General features: G+C 36.4%; 1 protein-coding gene across 1 annotated transcript; it reads right to left on the bottom strand.

Moving 5' to 3' along the window:
* Position 1: 1 nt before the first annotated feature.
* ezh2 (enhancer of zeste 2 polycomb repressive complex 2 subunit) lies at positions 2–16,666 on the bottom strand. Its single transcript, XM_073830358.1, has 20 exons — positions 16,312–16,666; positions 12,783–12,906; positions 12,450–12,578; positions 12,192–12,311; positions 11,995–12,115; positions 11,544–11,723; positions 11,085–11,187; positions 10,838–11,001; positions 10,321–10,418; positions 9,956–10,187; positions 8,953–9,122; positions 8,688–8,782; positions 6,891–6,931; positions 6,657–6,782; positions 4,532–4,710; positions 3,039–3,134; positions 2,871–2,952; positions 2,710–2,790; positions 2,541–2,625; positions 2–1,160 (listed from the first exon to the last, which is right to left on the bottom strand). Exons 2-20 carry the CDS (start codon positions 12,897–12,899, stop codon positions 1,100–1,102), a joined length of 2,280 nt encoding a protein of 759 aa, XP_073686459.1. The 5' UTR covers positions 12,900–12,906; positions 16,312–16,666; the 3' UTR covers positions 2–1,099.
* Positions 16,667–17,095: the final 429 nt, after the last annotated feature.

Genomic DNA, 17,095 nt, shown 5'->3' with positions numbered 1-17,095 from the left:
ATGTTTATTATCACGTTTAACAAGTCCCTGTAAACAATTCAACAGCACCTTGTAATCGGATGCAAAAACATGGAGATGGAGTGGTCAAAAACCCTCAGAAAAGAGGTTCAGAGGAGAAATATGAATTAAAAAGGAGCAAATATGATCAAGCTCCTAAGAAGTAACTCCCTAATATTCACTAGACAAATCACAGCAAATGATAGCCATCAATAAATTACGCATAAAATAAATAGGGACTTCTGGAGTCAAGCCTGGTATTATTGCTGTGCTTTTACAGTATCCCACGTTCAAAAAGTGATTGTTTTTTCACGTAACAAGGACGAGAACAGCACCTTAATCCAATCTCTTTACATTTAGTGACGTCTAAAGTTCATAGCTGCAACTGTCTGGATAAACATTACAAAACAATGTACAGTGAGGAATGAAGAGTTACCTGATTCCACTCCATTTGAAACCTTTGTTCATGCATACAACGAGTACACCATTCAACATTTTAGGAAAAATCTAATTCAAGAAACTATTCAGTGTTCTTTAAACATGTCAAGGCACCGCAAGAATATGATACTGAGTCTACCCTCCTTTTGTACAGCAACTGTGCATTGGCACCGGAAAATACATTGAGTATCTCTGGCGAGATTAACATGCAAAGCAGTGACGGTGGCTTTGGTTTCCACAAAGAACATACGTTATACGGTGGGGACTGCGTGATATATGTTTTTGCATTACAAAAGTACAGCCGTTTTAAATGTGAAGTTTGGTCCAACGGTATAGAGGAAATTGTCCAAATAATTTAAAGCGGAAAAAAAAAAAAAAACTACAATCCAGATACAAAATAATGGCCTGTTACAAAATGGCTCTCTACTAAAACCCCAACTGTAAACATGACAGAATGTTCAAGTTACTATCAGAAAGTGTATCCCAGAGTAAGCCTGTTGGTCGAGTTAAAAAAAAAAAACGAAGTTCAAAATAGCACTGTTAAAATCTTTTCAAATAGATGCCCTTGTCCTATAAAACGGTATCTAAAATGTATTGGAAATGCATGTGGAGAGAGAATTCCTGAAGAGTGTAAGGCATTTGTCATTGAAGGAGGTAGATGGCTTTATGGAATTTCCATTTCACGTTCAATACCTACATATTTCAGAGCGTCGGCTTGACTGTATCTGAAAGAGATATGAAAACATTTGCTTAGATGGTTCCAAAAGCACCTCTCAAAGAAGGAACCCACTTTTTGTATTAATAGGGCCCTATAAAATCAGTTTGAAAAAAAATATATAAATCAAAAAGCATGTCTAATTCATTGAAATCATTAAACAATTTAACAGCAATTTATTTAATGTTTCACAAAAATTAAATTAGGCCCTATGAAAAACATTTTATCTTTTCCCAAATTCCGTTTTAATTTTTCTACATACCTTTTTTTTTTTTCATATAAATTTTTCTTGACTCAGTTTTATGGTTAAATTAAATAAATTAAAGTCTTATTAACTGAAATCATAAACAGTCAATTTAACAGCAATTTATTAAATGTTTAAAAAGTTACATTTTTATGGTCCTATAAAATGTTATTTTTTTATGTTATATTTTTCCAATATCTTTCCATTAAAATGTTCCTGTTTTAATTTTTCTAGACTCTGGTTTAATAGTTAAATATATGAATGGTTAAAAATATGAATTAAAAAGCATGTTTAATTAATTGAAATTAAACAAAGAATTGAATTGCATTTTTTAAAATGTTTAACAAAAATTAATTGAAGGCTCTATGAAATCGTTTTTTTTTTTATTATTCCATTTTATTTTTTGCCAAATGCATTTTTTTAAATTTCTCTCAATTCAGTTTTTTTTTCCAGTTTTAATGGTATAATTAAAAATATCAAAAAGCATGTATAATTAATCGAAATCATGAAACTTAGACAATTTAACAATTTATGAAATGTTTAAAATATTTTTTTTTAATTAAGGCCCTATGAAATGTCTAATTGTTGTTTCCAAATTCAGCTTTTTATTCTGTGTTAATGCTTAAATTAAAAAAAATATATCAAAAACCATGTCTTATTAATTGAAATCATAAAAATTTGACAATTTAACAGCAATTTTATGTTTAACAAAAGTTACATTTTTAAGGCCCTATGAAATGCATTTAATTTTTTTCCCCAATTGTTTTTTCTAGACAGACTTCTAGACTTTTTTAACCAAAGTCTGTGTTTTCCATTAATTTTCTAGATTATATTTTCATTAAATTTTAATAGTCAAAACTATAATTTTATAAAAAAAATAATAATTAATATTTTATTTATATACTTTTATTAGACTAAATACTGTTGTTTATTTACATTTTTCTGGTAAATATCACTTTAAAAATAATGTTTTAATTTTATTAGTAGTAGCAGTACTATTATTACATTGAGCATGATTTTTTGTCACAGTTTCTTCAACTTATATTTTTCGGGTTCCAGTGAAAAAAACCTTTAGTTTCTGTTTGTATATGATATAAACACAGTTTTTCCATTTGAAGAAAACACCTCTACACTTTTTGTTTTTACCTGTAGTCAAAGAACAGTTCCTCTCCAGTCTGTATGGCTCTCTTAGCAAATATGCCAATCCTGTGATCCCCATTAACCATCATCACTGTAGGGACAGAAAAAAAACAGCCCATGACGTCACATTTTACACACGAGATCCTTTTATAGTACAAGATTCTAAGTGACTTACCCTTTGCATAGCAGTTGGGGTTCACAGAGTGGTTGGCAAACCTGATCTTGTTTCCTTTCCTAGTTGCATCAACAACAAAATCTGTGGGTGAAAGGTTGGAGGTTGTCAGCCAGTGAGGGGGCAGGTGAGCAGCGAACATTTGCGAGAAAGAGGTTAGTTACCGTTGTTGAGATTGAACAGGAAGCTGCACATGTATTTGTCATACACCTTGCCTCTGCGGTCTGCCTCATCCTGGGAGATGATCTTTCAGGTAAAAATAGAAACGCGTCACGTAAGAAGGAAACATCACTATGCGTTATGTAGTCTTGATGTGTGTTTTAACATCTCACCTCCCCACAGTACTCGGAGATGAACTCATTTTTCTGAACTGGTTCTTTGATGAAGATTCCCCATCCGGCCACATCAGATGGAGCCAGTAGCAAGTGCTTAAAAAAGAAAATGGAAGAAATGGCATAAGAACCGAGAAAACAGCATGTATCACTAACTAAATGTGACCCTGGGCCACAAAACCAGTCTTAAGTCGCTGGGGTATATTTGTAGCAATAGCCAAAAACACATTGTATGGGTCAAAATTATTGATTTTTCACAAATCATTAGGAAATTAAGTAAAGATCATATTCCATGAAGATTTTTTGTAAAATTCCTACTGTAAATATCTCAAAATGTAATTTTTGATTAGTAATATGCATTGTTAAGAACTTAATCTGGACAACTTTAAAGGTGATTTTCTCAGTATTTAGATTTTTTTGCATCCTCAGATTCCAGATTTTCAAATGAGATGCATCTCGACCAAATATTGTCCTATCCTAACAAACCATACATCAGTAGAACGCTTATTTATTGAGCTTTCCGATGACGTATACATCTCAGTTTTGTAAAATTTAACCTTATGACTGGTTTTGTGGTCCAGGGTCACAAATGTGACCCTGGACCACAAAACCAGTTTTAGGTATCACAAATATATTTGTAGCAATAGGCAAAAATACATTATATGGGTCAAAATTATCCATTTTTCTTTTATGCCAAAAATCTTTAGGATATTAAAGGTTGTATCAGCGATTTCTAGCCTGAAACAAAGTGTCAAATTCAGCTGACCTTTCATCACGATCCGCTTGCTGCCTGCCCCATAAATTGTCTGTGAAAAAAACCGCGTCTCTCTGGTCAGCCTAGGGTCCAAGATATGCCAAAAAAAACAATCGGCACTACCAACCTTTCCACACATAAACAAACAGTGTTCCAACCAATCAGCGTCAGGGGTTTGGTGTTGTGGACTTTCGTACTGGTTCAGGGATGTGAGGGAGGCGGAGCGAAAGTCCACAACACCAAACCCCTGACGCTGATTGGTTGGAACACTGTTTGTCAGACAATTTATGGGGCAGGCAGCGAGCGGATCGTGATGAAAGGTCAGCTGAATTTGACACTTTATGTTTTAGGCTAGAAATCGCTGATACAACCTTTAAGTAAAGATTATGTTCCATGAAAATATTTAGTAAATTTCCTACCATAAATATATCCAAACTTAATTTTAGATTACTAATATGCATTGCTAAGAACTTCATTTGGACAACTTTTAACACCAATATATTCTCAATATTTAGATTTTTTTGCATCCTAAGATTCCAAATTTTCAAATAGTTGCATCTATCCTATCCTAACAAATCAATGGAAAGCTTATTTATTTAGCTTTCAGATGATGTATAAATCTCAATTTCAAAAAAATGGGTCACAGTGGCTGAGTAACAGGCTACTAATGTTTTGTTTATACAGTATTTGAGGAAATGGCATGCATCTTCATACTGACGTGTCTCAGATTAAAATATACCTTCTTTGCTCCTCTCTGGATGCTACAGTTCTTGCAGGAGACGTTTTTACTGTCCCAGTGATCAGCCGCTCCACAGGTCAGACACAGGTCGGGGTCACACTCTCGTACAGCCAGGTAACAGGGGCACTGCTTGGTGTTACACTGGGCCTTACAGCGGCAGCCTGGAAACCGGTTCTGACCTGTACAAACAGAAAAATCCAGTTCAAAAATAACTCCTGATTCTAGACCTGACCTTCAAACCAAACATGACTGTTATAAAAGAAAACACTTCACAGAAATGCAATAACTTCACCTCAGTTATATATTAACTTAAGGCTACATTAAGTGCCAATCATTCAAACCCAACTATCTTGTAAGACATAACTGATTTAAAATGAAGGTCAAAATGAAGTGCTTTTAAATGAGAAGTTCATTTTCAGAATATTAAAATGCCTGATAATTTGTTCACCCGTGTCATCCAAAATGTTTGTCTATCTTTTTTCAGTCGCAAAGAAATTAAGGTTTTTGAGCAAAACATTCCAGGATTTTTCTCCATATAGTGGACTTCAACGGTAGTCAACAGGTTGCAGTTTCAATGCAGCTTCAAATGGCTCTACAAAACCCCAGCTGAGGAATAAGGGTCTTGTCTAGCAAAACAATCGATCATTTTCTTAAAACAATAAAAATGTATATACTTTTGAAACCACAAATGCTCATCTTGCACTAGCCCAACTTCACATATTACCTAATGATGTTTAAAAGGACACGCATGACGTAGACGGAAGTACCGACCTAGTGTTTTCAAAGAGAATATGCAAAGAAATGCCCTTTACAAAACAACAAAGTCAGACAATTTTGAAGTTGGAAGAGGATGTTTATCGCCCTACCCTACCTTTTTGAACCAAAGTACACAGACGAAGAACTAGCCACTTTTCAACGTGATTATATAATGCACAAAGACACGCATGTGGATCACAGAGCTAGAGCAAGACGAGTATTTGTGGTCAAAATGTATATACATTTTGTGATAGGCATTTGACATTCTTCGCACGTTCTCTTTGTAAACATTGGGTCGACAACTTTGATGTCACGCATGTCCCTTTTCAACATCATTGCATAATGGACAAGGTCGGCTGGTGCAAGAATTTCGCTAGATAAGACCCTTATTCCTCAGCTGGGATTGTGTAGAGCCCTTTGAAGCTGCACTAAAACTGCTGTTTGGACCTTCAATCTGTTGAACCCCATCTGAAGGAGTAGTTCACTTTCAGAACAAAAATTTACAGATAATGTACTCACCCCCTTGTCATCCAAGATGTTCATGTCTTTCTTTTTTCAGTCATAAAGAAATTGTTTTTTGAGGAAAACATTTTAGGATTTCTTTCCATATAATGGACTTCTATGGTGCCCCTGAGTTTGAACGTCCAAAATGCAGTTTACATGCAGCTTCAAGGGGCTCTAAAACGATTGGTTATTTCCTAAAAACATTTACAATTTATATACTTTTTAATCTCTACACAGAGTACAAACAGAGCTAGACAAGACGAGCGTTTGAGGTTAAAAAGCATATAAATTGTAATTTTTTTTAGAAAATAACTGATCATTTTGCAAGATAAGACCCTTCTTTCCTTGGGTATGATCATTTAAAGCCCTTTGAAGCTGCATTTTGGAAGTTCAAACTCGGGGGCACCATAGAAGTCCATTATATGGAGAGAAATCCTGAAATGTTTTCTTCAAAATCAATTTCCTTATGACTGAACAAAGAAACACATGAACATCTTGGATGACCACAGGGTCAGAACATTATCTGTACATTTTTGTTCTGAAACCCGAACTACTCCTTTAAGCCTACAATATGGAGAAAAATCCTGGAATTTTTTCCTCAAAATCCTTTATTTTTTTGCGAAGAAAGACATGAACATCTTGGATGACATGGGGGTGAGTAAATGATTGGACAATTTCTATTTTGGAAGTGAACTTCTCCTTTAACTTGCCCTCACGTTTAGAGAACAAGCAAGTACTGCATTGTTTCCTCTTTCCAAGCACAAAACTAGATTATTTTCTGATGTTTTGGTGTAAACTGGGTGTCACATTGATGTTGCATGCCTGAGCTGCCTGACTCTGTGTGTGTGTGTCTCTATACACTTACATTCTGAGCTACACTGGCAGAACTTCTCACAGAAGTTTTGGGCAGTGACACAAGGGCAAGAACTGTCACATGGCTGGCGAGGGTGGTCACATGGCTGGTAGTTGTACACATGATTGGAGGAGCCATCTGCAAGCAGAAGTTTCACATATATATTTTTACTTAACCTACAATAGTGAACTATCTTGCTTTCTAAATGTGTAAGCTAGAAACTAACGCAAATCTAAAGACTCAAACCTTTCTTTAGTTGAATTTTCCGACAATGAGTGGCCCACAATCTAGAAGAACACAAGAAAGCACAACAGAGAAATACATGACTGAAATTTACTAATCATAATAGTTTGGTTATTTTAATTTCATATTATCTTAGTGCTGTCAATCAATTAAAAAAAAAATTAGTCTCACATGTCTGAAATTATTCACAATTAATCCCACCTAACATTAAAGTTTTTAAATAGACTTTGACATTACAAACTTCTAACAAATAACTTAAAACAATCTTCACATAAACCCATGATTTACCTGTGCCCTTCAGTGAGTAGGAAATATATATTCAAATTGAAGAAAGTTATCAAACACTAAATACTAAACTAAATATAGGTGAATCCCTAAAGCTACAAAAGTTAATGATTTCCTTTTTTCTTTTGTTCTTTGATTAATAGTCATCACAGAAGCTGGGTTATTAGCTTATTTGGCTGCCACCGCTAAACATGACATGGATCTAAATTGCTTTAATATGAAATTATACAGACTACAGTGCACGGCGCTGAAGAGCGTGTGCTACGAGCAAAGTATAATGGCTGACAGGACAGGTACATTTGTTTTTACTGACATATGGCCTGACAACATCTCATGTGACCGCAGTTTACTGTTCTACTGAAGCTCCTCGTCACCTGTACTCATACTCAACTCGTTTGACTGGTGATTTTCGCTGAAATGAAGATGGAGTGCATGTATAAAAGTCTGTTTGATGTGGTAGTAAAGACGTTCTGCAACTAAATAAACACTTCTTGTCAAGACCAAAGGAGACAGAAGCAGCAGTTGTAAATGGGGCCCCTGCATTAAATATTTTTAACACTGTTCAACTGGTAAAATGAATTGTCTGCATTAGTGTTGGGCGATATGCACAATTTTCATATCGCCCTATCGTCAGCCTGTGAGATCACCGATACACCATACTATCGTGCTAATTTATTTAATGACATGTAAATATGTCAATATGTAATAAATTTCTTATTCGTTTTGCAAGGGTAGAGCATGTGACTAAGTTGTGCGTGTACAGAGAGCTGACGGTAGTTCTGTTGGATAGGTTCAAGTTTACTTTCGGTTTCATTCTCTGCTATCTTCAGGGAGCGGTAAATGTGCGTGCGTGAATGTAAATGAACGTATCTTTCTATACCCGTCATATTTCGATAATGTTACCGCTGTATGTCTGATTGTTGTCATCAGTTCATGTTGTAGTTCAGTTCATATTGATTGGAGAAACGGTGCCCATGTAATTCACGTGCATATGTTTAGCGCCATTTTATCGCATCGTAATTCTAGTTAACGCATATAGATGTTACTGAGGTGAATGTTTATGTTTACTACATACAGACTGATTCTCATATATCGTATTTAATTCAGCCTAAACCACATTTTACTAGCTCTGTTATCTTAATGACTGTCTACACTTAATCTATGTACACTGTATGATGAATAAATCTCCCATTTTCACTGCACGTTTATACCGCGGCAAGTTTCTGAGGCATCCTAGAACCGACTCTCCGCGCCGCATCGCTAAAGTTAGGTGCCTTTTTGACGCTTAATAATAATAATAATAATAATCGTCTTACTATCGTCAAAGGCATCAGCAACAGGTGATATCTTTGACTATCATCGATACACGATACTATCGTCTATCGGCACAACCCTAGTCTGCATTAACAAGCTAATTTTGACAGCACTATGATATATGATACTATATGATATATTGAAGGTTTTAAAAAAATGAAAGTCAGTCAGACTTTTACAAATATTACTTTGAACACACACCTGTGTTTCCTCTTCTTCTTCCTTTGAGGAGTGTTTTCATCCACTGCAGGTGCACGTGCAATGATGCTAGATTCTTTTACCCTAAATTCATAGACCTGACAAAGCCCAAAACAAGAAACGTATTAATTTCACTGTTTAATAACTGTTTGTACTAACTTGTAACTTACCAGATCCTCAGAAATAACTCAGCAATTATACATAGTTGTCTAGCATTAAACAGTATTGTAATGTGATTGCATAAACCAATCTTCTCAGCTGTGTGTACCTGTCTACAGGTCTTTGTGCCGATGAGTCTGGCAATAGCGCAGAAGTTGTCATAGTAAGTGCCGATAAGCACTCTGAAGAGAGAAGCCTCAGCGCCACTCCAGTCCACATTCTCAGGAGGCTCTGAGCTCAATTTCAACTTCACTGGAGTCTGACAGCGGGAGTTTGCCTCTACAAAAAAAAGAAAGAAATTATTAAAGGTGACAATATCATGAAAATCTGACTTTTTCCATGTTTAAGTGCTATAATCGGTTCCCTGGCCTATCTACCAACGCAGAAAATGTTGCCCCCAAGAGAGCAGTAGATTTATTGATTCATTTACTGCTGCCACAAAGATCTAATACAAACATGTGATTTCTTTCCCAGCTGTTTACTTTCACAGAGATAACCGACTAATTTTATCTCATGTATGATTTTAACATAAACATGTGTATTTGACAGTTTAAGTGCAATAAGACCTAAAAGAGAACTTATTTTAGTACTCACATGCCGTGTGACAGCCGCTTTCTGTGCACATGCTTCAGATGTGTGCGCTCAGAAATATACCGGAATATATATCATATATGAGATTTCAGTGCGATAGACATGATAATCAAAACCAAACTGATGCTTTTTAAAAAGAGTATCTAAAATACGAGCTGTAAAGGCACAGCCCTATTCTGGAAAAGGGGCAGGGAGCTGCAGCTCATTTGCATTTAAAGAGGAATGCACAAAAACATTGTGTTTCTGCTTCCACTCAAAATAGTAATTTTGAGTTTAAACACATTCTGGGGACACCTGGGACCTATATTACATATTGTAAAAAGGGGCATAATAGGTGCCCTTTAAAAGGAAATCTAAAGTAGGAAAAACTAAAATATATTTGTATGGCTTCAAAACACTTATACAAAATTACCTGTGACATAACTAACTCTGTGACTCTATTAATATGATTTTCATAGTTGGCGGCACACAATCAAATATGACACTGATATGATTCATGTTCATAGACCCTCAATCTCTACCTGAGGAGCTGGTAGTCTCGTCCTTTTTGTCATCATCGTCTTTATCGTTACAGTCGTTTCCATCGGTCCCTCCCTCTCGGTCACTATCTGTGTCTTTAGTCTCAGCGTTAACTGTTGGGGTGCTGGGTCTGCTGTTCGGTAGTCTTCCTCTGCGTCTGCCTGCTGTGCGCTTCGAAGGGGTCTTGGCACGCTCAGCAACCACACCTGCTGGGTATTCCCTTACCATGCCATCCTGAGAAGATGCAAATGCCAGGGTTAATCATAGAAGGAAAGAATCAGATTTAAGCAACATTACGTATAAACGTATCAAGCCTTCAGGCGTAACAATATCTTTCATTTTGGAAGGAGTAGAGAAATGCACTTGCCTGAACCATATACATGTAGCAATAAATGCCACATGGTTTGCTGTCCACTAGATTCTCCATGTTCTTACGCTTGTATGTGTTTGGAGTTGCATGAAAAGCTGTAAATCAAAAGAGGAATGCATTGAGAAACACAAACTTAAAGGGATAAGTTCGCCCAAAAATGAAACTTCTGTTAATAATTACTCATCCTTATGTGGTTCCAAACCCGTAAGACCTTCGTTCATCTTTGGAAAACAAATTAACATGTTTTTGATGAAATCCGAGAGCTCTCTGACTCTCCATAGAAAGCAAGGGTCTATAAATAAAATGTTTGGTGGGACCCTTGGAGGGTTAGAGAGCTCTTGGATTTCATCAAAAAATTCTTAATTTGTGTTCCAAAGATGAATAAAGGTCTTACGGTGTGGAACGACATGAGGGTGAGTAATTAATTACAGAATTTTCATTTGTGGGTGAACTATCCCTTTAAATGGCTGGTTTATATTGTTTAAACACAGCAGTTTGTGGAATCATTGCTTACGGTGAAGGAAACAGTCGTATTTGAAGCAACGCCTGCAGAAGAGTGTATGGAAGGAGTGCAGACTCTGCTCTCTTTGCACTGATTTAGCATTTGGTCCATCGATGTTAGGGGTGCATTCAGGAGGAAGAGCCCCTGGGAGCTGCTGCTCAGTGAGTTCTTTATATCTACAAAAAGACAAAATATCTCAAAACATGAACAGAACATCCCAAAACAAGTTTTTATTCAGAGGAGATGTTTTCTAACATACTTTTCTTTGAGCTCTTCAGTTGAACCTTTATCAGGAAACATGGAAGAAATGGCTTCGAAGATTTTATCAGAGGGAAATTTTTTTGACCCTTCATTGTTGTGACCTATTGCATATAATAAAGCACAGAGTTTGTTATTGAAGAATGAACAGTATAATAAAATGAGGGAGTGTAAAACATGCAGCATGTAATAAAATGCCTGTCTATTGTTAGCACTAAATGCATGTGATTTGTTAAAAAAATAAAATAAAATAGACTGCACTCAAAAGAAACATCTCTGGTGTCCCAAAATAAACAAACGCTAGAGTACTAACATATGTAACACTGCTGTAAACCTTTAGAGCTTGGTTAAAAAAAAATAATAATAAAATGTGTGGAGCTTAATATATTAACTGCTGAGAATCTATCAAAGAGGGATGGTGTTTTTATATGATTTACACACAAAAAAAAATTTCCCTTACTCTCAGAATTCAGCTGGTCCTTGTGAGAGTCTTCAGCGTCATCTTTTCCATCACAGAGGTCCATCTTCTCAAACTTGCAATCATGCTGATCCTCCTCTTCAACATCTTCCTCATTATCACTGTACTGATTGAGTGCACTCACTAGCTCCACAAAGATCTCATCATTTATGAAGCCACACTCTACACACAAAACAAAACACAGGACAAGAAATCAATACCCCTTTCAAGAGAACCTGCTGTCTAAAGACTTTGTTAGCTCTGCTTAAGCAGATAACTGTGAATCAATTCTTAAAGGGATATTTCAACCAAAAAATTTAAACTGCCATTATGACTTAGCAAAAAGAAATAAATTTGAATCATTAGTTTTGTATTTTCATTTTAAGGTTAATCATTTCTTTAAAAGACTAGCTAGATCAAATCTTATTAACCAGGACAAAAATGAATTTCTGACCTCTATCTCCATGAACTTTTCCATCGTAATTTTTAATGAGCTCTTCGATGAAGGTGCCGTCTTGATCAAGGATTTCATCACCCATGTAAGGGATGTTGTGCAATACAGTCTCATCTTCAACCTAAAACAGAATATATGATTAAAAGTGTGTTTTTAAAACACTGACTTCTGTAAATATATAAGAAATTTGGTTTTACCATGAAGTTTTGCTGGAGTGGAGACCATGAGTACATGACAGGCACAGAGGCCACAGCATTCAGTGTTTTGAGAGGAATGACTTGTCTGGAGAACTCAGAGAAGCCACTGTCAACAGTGCACTGCAAAATGATTCAGCCATGTTAGATTCAAAAGTCTATACATTCACATTAAATGCATTTAAAAATAAAACACTAATGCACATTCTCAAAAAGCAAACAGAAATGAGATGCACTCAGAATTAAACAATTTGTTCTAACCTCTCTAGTCCCTCGCAAGGAGCTCACAGGTGTCATAATATGAACTGGTTGTATCCGTCTCAGTTTCCATTCCTGGTTTAATATGTCTGTACGCTCCAGTATCTTCTGTCTGTTGGAGCTGAACATGCTCTGTACAGTAAGAAAACACATTTTACCGTGAGACAGGCAGGTACCATGGTTGTTCTCGTGACTCTTTTTATCATATGTGGAAACAGTGTTATACATATTAACAGTGCATTTGCACTGTCTATATCACGTGACACCTAAAAGCCTGACCAACACCAACACTCTATACGAGCAGCTTAATGTCTGCTGTATTAGCCCATGGATCACCTTGACCTCGTCTGCCCTCCTGAAACGTTTGAGCTGCCGCAGCCGCATGTACTCAGACTTCACTCTCCGTTTCCAGCAAACAGGAACCTTGTCCGATTTCCTCCCGGTCAATCCCATGGTTTCCCTATACACATACAGTATATGGCTTTAGATTTCATTGTAGACTGGCATACTAGAAATGCTACAGAAACACACAACAAGGAGGTTAAGCAGTTTTCTTTTTTGTTCCCTTTAGGATAAAACAGAAAGTTATAATACACCTAAACCAGTTAAATCACACAGTTTTCATATGCAAGTAATTATGAGATCTATTTACAGGGTTCCTGTAGGTTTTATTAAACATAAATAGGCGTTGACTGTTCGTATACACAACCACCCTACAATGATAAAAATCTACCCAGTAGTATTTTTTTAATCTTTAAAAGTAATATCCCCTTTTTAAAATCAGGTCATTCTTAGCTTCTTGTCGGCGCTCAAGTCAATCAGGGGAGCGTCCTCTGTCGGTGACGGCACACCAACAGAGGACGCTCCCTTGATTGACTTGAGCGCCTTACCTTAGACCCGCCCTCACCAAGCTGAAACAGTCTGACTTCGATCGCCATTGTGTGACTCAGGTGCAGACAAGAATGTCTCAGAATAAGCGATTGAGGTGTTCTGTTGTTGGATGTAATAATGAACACAGCAGTCGTCATTTACTGAAGACGTTACTTTCGTTTTTAAAAGGAAAGCGCCGATCCCGATCAACATATGCCTCTATGTTTGTGTGAATCGTTCCTGATACAGCTTCACCCACAGCAGAAGTGAGTATAAAGGTTTTTTTATGCATCTTTATGAATGGCCTTTCTTAATAATGTGCTTTTTGGCAAGTTTAGCCACTAAACATGCCCAAACGCTGCTAAAGTAAACATTACCTCTCATAATCCCAGAGAGGGGCGGGGCGAGCTGAGCTCGTTTGCATTTAAAGGGGCCATGTCTTAAAATGAGTTGAGTTTTTGCAGAGCTGTTTTTGACGAGGTAAAAGGCTGTTTTTTACACTACTATTGAGAATTTTTAACCAAAGTATATTATAGACTTTTTATTAAGACCCTAAAGAATCATATGAACTTCTGGAAAATGGATATCCGATGACCCCTTTAAAAGAAATAGTTCAAGGAAGAGAAAAAAATTATTGAACAAAGTCGTTATTTTTGTTATGTCTGTAGTAGCTTTACTACTAGGTTGATCCACTGATGTCACATGGACTATTTTAATCGATGTCCTTACTACCTTTCTGGGCCTTGAATGTGGTAGTACACTCTATGGAGGGACAGAAAGCTCTTGGATTTCAACAAAAATATCTTCATTTGGCATTTGTATGAAAACATCCCAGTAAAGCCATGGGCCATTCTACATAATTGTTGGAAAGTGCTGTGCCACAACCAAAAAAAAAAAAACAACACATTTAAAATATTAGCAAGCCAATATAAAATCATCATTTATTGGGTGCTTTAAACTGGAGTTGTGGGGTGGCTGTCCTGAACCCTAAACCCACTAAAGTCACATTCCTTACTACCTTCAGGATTTCATCAAAAAATATCTTAATTTCTTCCTGAGTATTTTTGTCTTGTTTTTCAGTGCAAATGTCTGAAGATTCATAAATCAAGATATACTTAATTCTGAGAAAACAATCAAAATGTATGATTAGGTTTATGATTAAAACAAAACTTTTTCAATGGGGTCAGAAAAATAAACTTCAGTCAAGAGGGGGAAAATAATATTCTTTATATTTCTTTTCAATCAATCAGATTTCAAAATGAAGATTTCTTATCAAATTCTTCCAAGCAAAAATTATCCAAGCAATGCTGTACCTAAGCATTAACAGTTCTGTTCTAAGTAACCATATACAGCCAAGAGAAATATTATTCAGACAACAGATATATTTTTGATTTATTTTGGTCCAGGAGTCAGACACTATTAATTTATGTAAGTGAGGATAGCTAAATAAAGTAAACTGTGACATATTATACCCAAAAAAAATGATTCATACAGTGGACAACCAGTAAAACTGCTAAAAACTTGGGACAAAAAAATATTCAGACACTTTGACCTGACCATGCTTTGCTTAAGTGTTTTTCTTTAATTGCTAATGCAACCTTTTTACACCAGACTGAAAAAAATTAAACATTGCTTGGAAATTAGCCAAAGTATTGATTGCAATATTGTAAATATTAACATACTAACAGTTTGAATTTTTGGTTGAATGCAATCCGTTACATACCTTTCTATCAAAGTATCAATGTGACATTATCAAGATGAATTAGTTCTGAAACAGTTTAACTGTGTTCTTGTCATATTTTATTACCAATTTTCTAAACTTTAGCAAATAAACTGTGATCATGTGAGAAATGTTTAAGGTGTCTGAATAAATTTTGGTTTGACTGTATCAATAGTATTATTAGAGTTTCCTCATTTATTTCTCCTAATTTGAAACTTAACTGAAAACTGTCTCAAATCTGAGCTATAAAATAGCAACATTACTTTACTCCTGTAACCACTAGAGTGTAAAAGGCCATTTCAATTGCTGTAGAGATTATCTAACATGCTGCAAATACGTAGGCTGAATATGTAACCGAGCAGCTGAGATAGTGCGAGACAGTGACAAAGTGTCACTTGTAGGTTCACAGGTTTCCCTTCCTACAAGTTCTCCCAGTCATCTCAGCAACACCACAAACTTACACACATAATCCAAATGTAGTAGCATGAGAAAACTTCATAAATAAGACTCATTATTGCCCCCTTGACTTTTCAGCAATTGCATTAAATAGACTTTCAATCCCAAATCTGGGATTTATGTTATCCTTAGTGTATGTGACAGGTGTATGAACTCATTGGCGCCCCTGCTGGAATAACACACACATTGAAGAGACGTCCAACTGAAAACATTAAACCAAAACCTTACAACACGTTTACTCACAAAGCTAGCACTAAACCAGCCAAAACAAGTCTTGAATAAAGACTTTAATAAGAAATAAACACTGCTGAACTAAAAAATGCCTTACCGCTGAGATGCTAAAATGATAAAAACCTGTCATTTACTCAACCTCAGGGTTCTCTAAACCTGACATTTTTTCTTCTGACACAAATGTAAATGTTAAGCAGAATGTCAGTCACCATTCACTTCCAAAGCATCTTTTTCGAATACACTGAAAGTGAATGGTGACTGAAACTGTAATTTCTTTCATCCCCTTTGTTTCCTTTCACGGAAGAAAGTAAGTCATAAAGATCTGAAACAACATGAGGGCTTGTAAATTATGACATTTTTCATTGAACTATCATTTAAACTTCGTTAGGACTCCACAGTAAGGTATAACACGAATAATAGGATTAGTAAACTGTGTATTATCTAACATGAGCGCTGTCTTTGCAGTGTTTAAATCTAAAGTTAGTCGCTAACTGGTTAGCTGTGCTGTCTTAACCAGAAAGTAAATGTGGTTTCACTAACACTCAAGACTTAGTCTCTTTGGTGTCGTGTTCTAGTGCCTAACGTTACCTGAAGGAGGAGACCTGTTCACATCCAAACAAACGACTTTTCTCTCAGCCTGTCAGCGCCGACACTAAGTGAGGATGATCGTTTAACTGAGCTAGCTAACTCTGCTAGCTCGCGGTAGAGGGTCCTTTCACCTCCGCGCGTCCGCGTTACCAGTACCGGCGAGCCTCGATAAACAAAAGACAGGCGCTTAATTCGTCTTTACTTCTACAAGTATCTGTTTGGCCAGACGCCGTTCTCTCTCTGAGCTGCGGCAGACTGTAAGCGAATTGAAATGAATTTGAAATGTACGTGAATTTGTAATATTTCCGTTTCTGTAAGTATTCAAACCCGCTCAGTCTGTCGTTTATACTCAGAATTCGCCGCCCACCTCGAGCACTGCAGAATCAACGAGCGCCAAACAGATCAGCCAATCAGAACGAGCCATGTTCGAGCTGCTCAATGTTGCGAGTTTCGATTGGTTAGATCCTATCAGGGACTGGGCGAATCGGATGCGTGACTGCAGTGGGGGATATGTGAAGAAGTTCTCTTTGTTCTTGATTTTGAACGAATACAGTTTTGTGAAACTGTAAAACCGGCGCGCAATATGCCAGTGTTCGTCTTTGGGGTTTTATCATTACTGTAAATTATGTCAGCGAATAGCAGCAGCGTTTAATGCGTTTGCGATACAGTGCAATGCAAAGATTTACTTTCTTTTAGTAACGTCACAGTCATAAAGAAAAGCTTGCTGTAGCTACTGGGAGGAAAAACTCTTCCATATGGCCAGGGAATCGATACAGTCAACATG

The sequence above is a fragment of the Garra rufa genome, chromosome 24, assembly GCF_049309525.1.
Source record: "Garra rufa chromosome 24, GarRuf1.0, whole genome shotgun sequence".
Taxonomy (NCBI): Eukaryota; Metazoa; Chordata; class Actinopteri; order Cypriniformes; family Cyprinidae; genus Garra; species Garra rufa.
Note: the sequence above shows the minus strand (reverse complement) of the source record. Positions and strands in the feature narration are given on the sequence as shown.

Coding starts and splice junctions, on each gene's coding strand:
- ezh2 (XM_073830358.1), bottom strand. CDS start 12,899: ATGGGATTGACCGGGAGGAAATCGGACAAGGTTCCTGTTTGCTGGAAA. Junction 6,932..8,687: donor AAGAAGAAGAGGAAACACAG/GTGTGTGTTCAA, acceptor GTGTTCTTCTAG/ATTGTGGGCCACTCATTGTC. Junction 1,161..2,540: donor GAACTGTTCTTTGACTACAG/GTAAAAACAAAA, acceptor TATCTCTTTCAG/ATACAGTCAAGCCGACGCTC.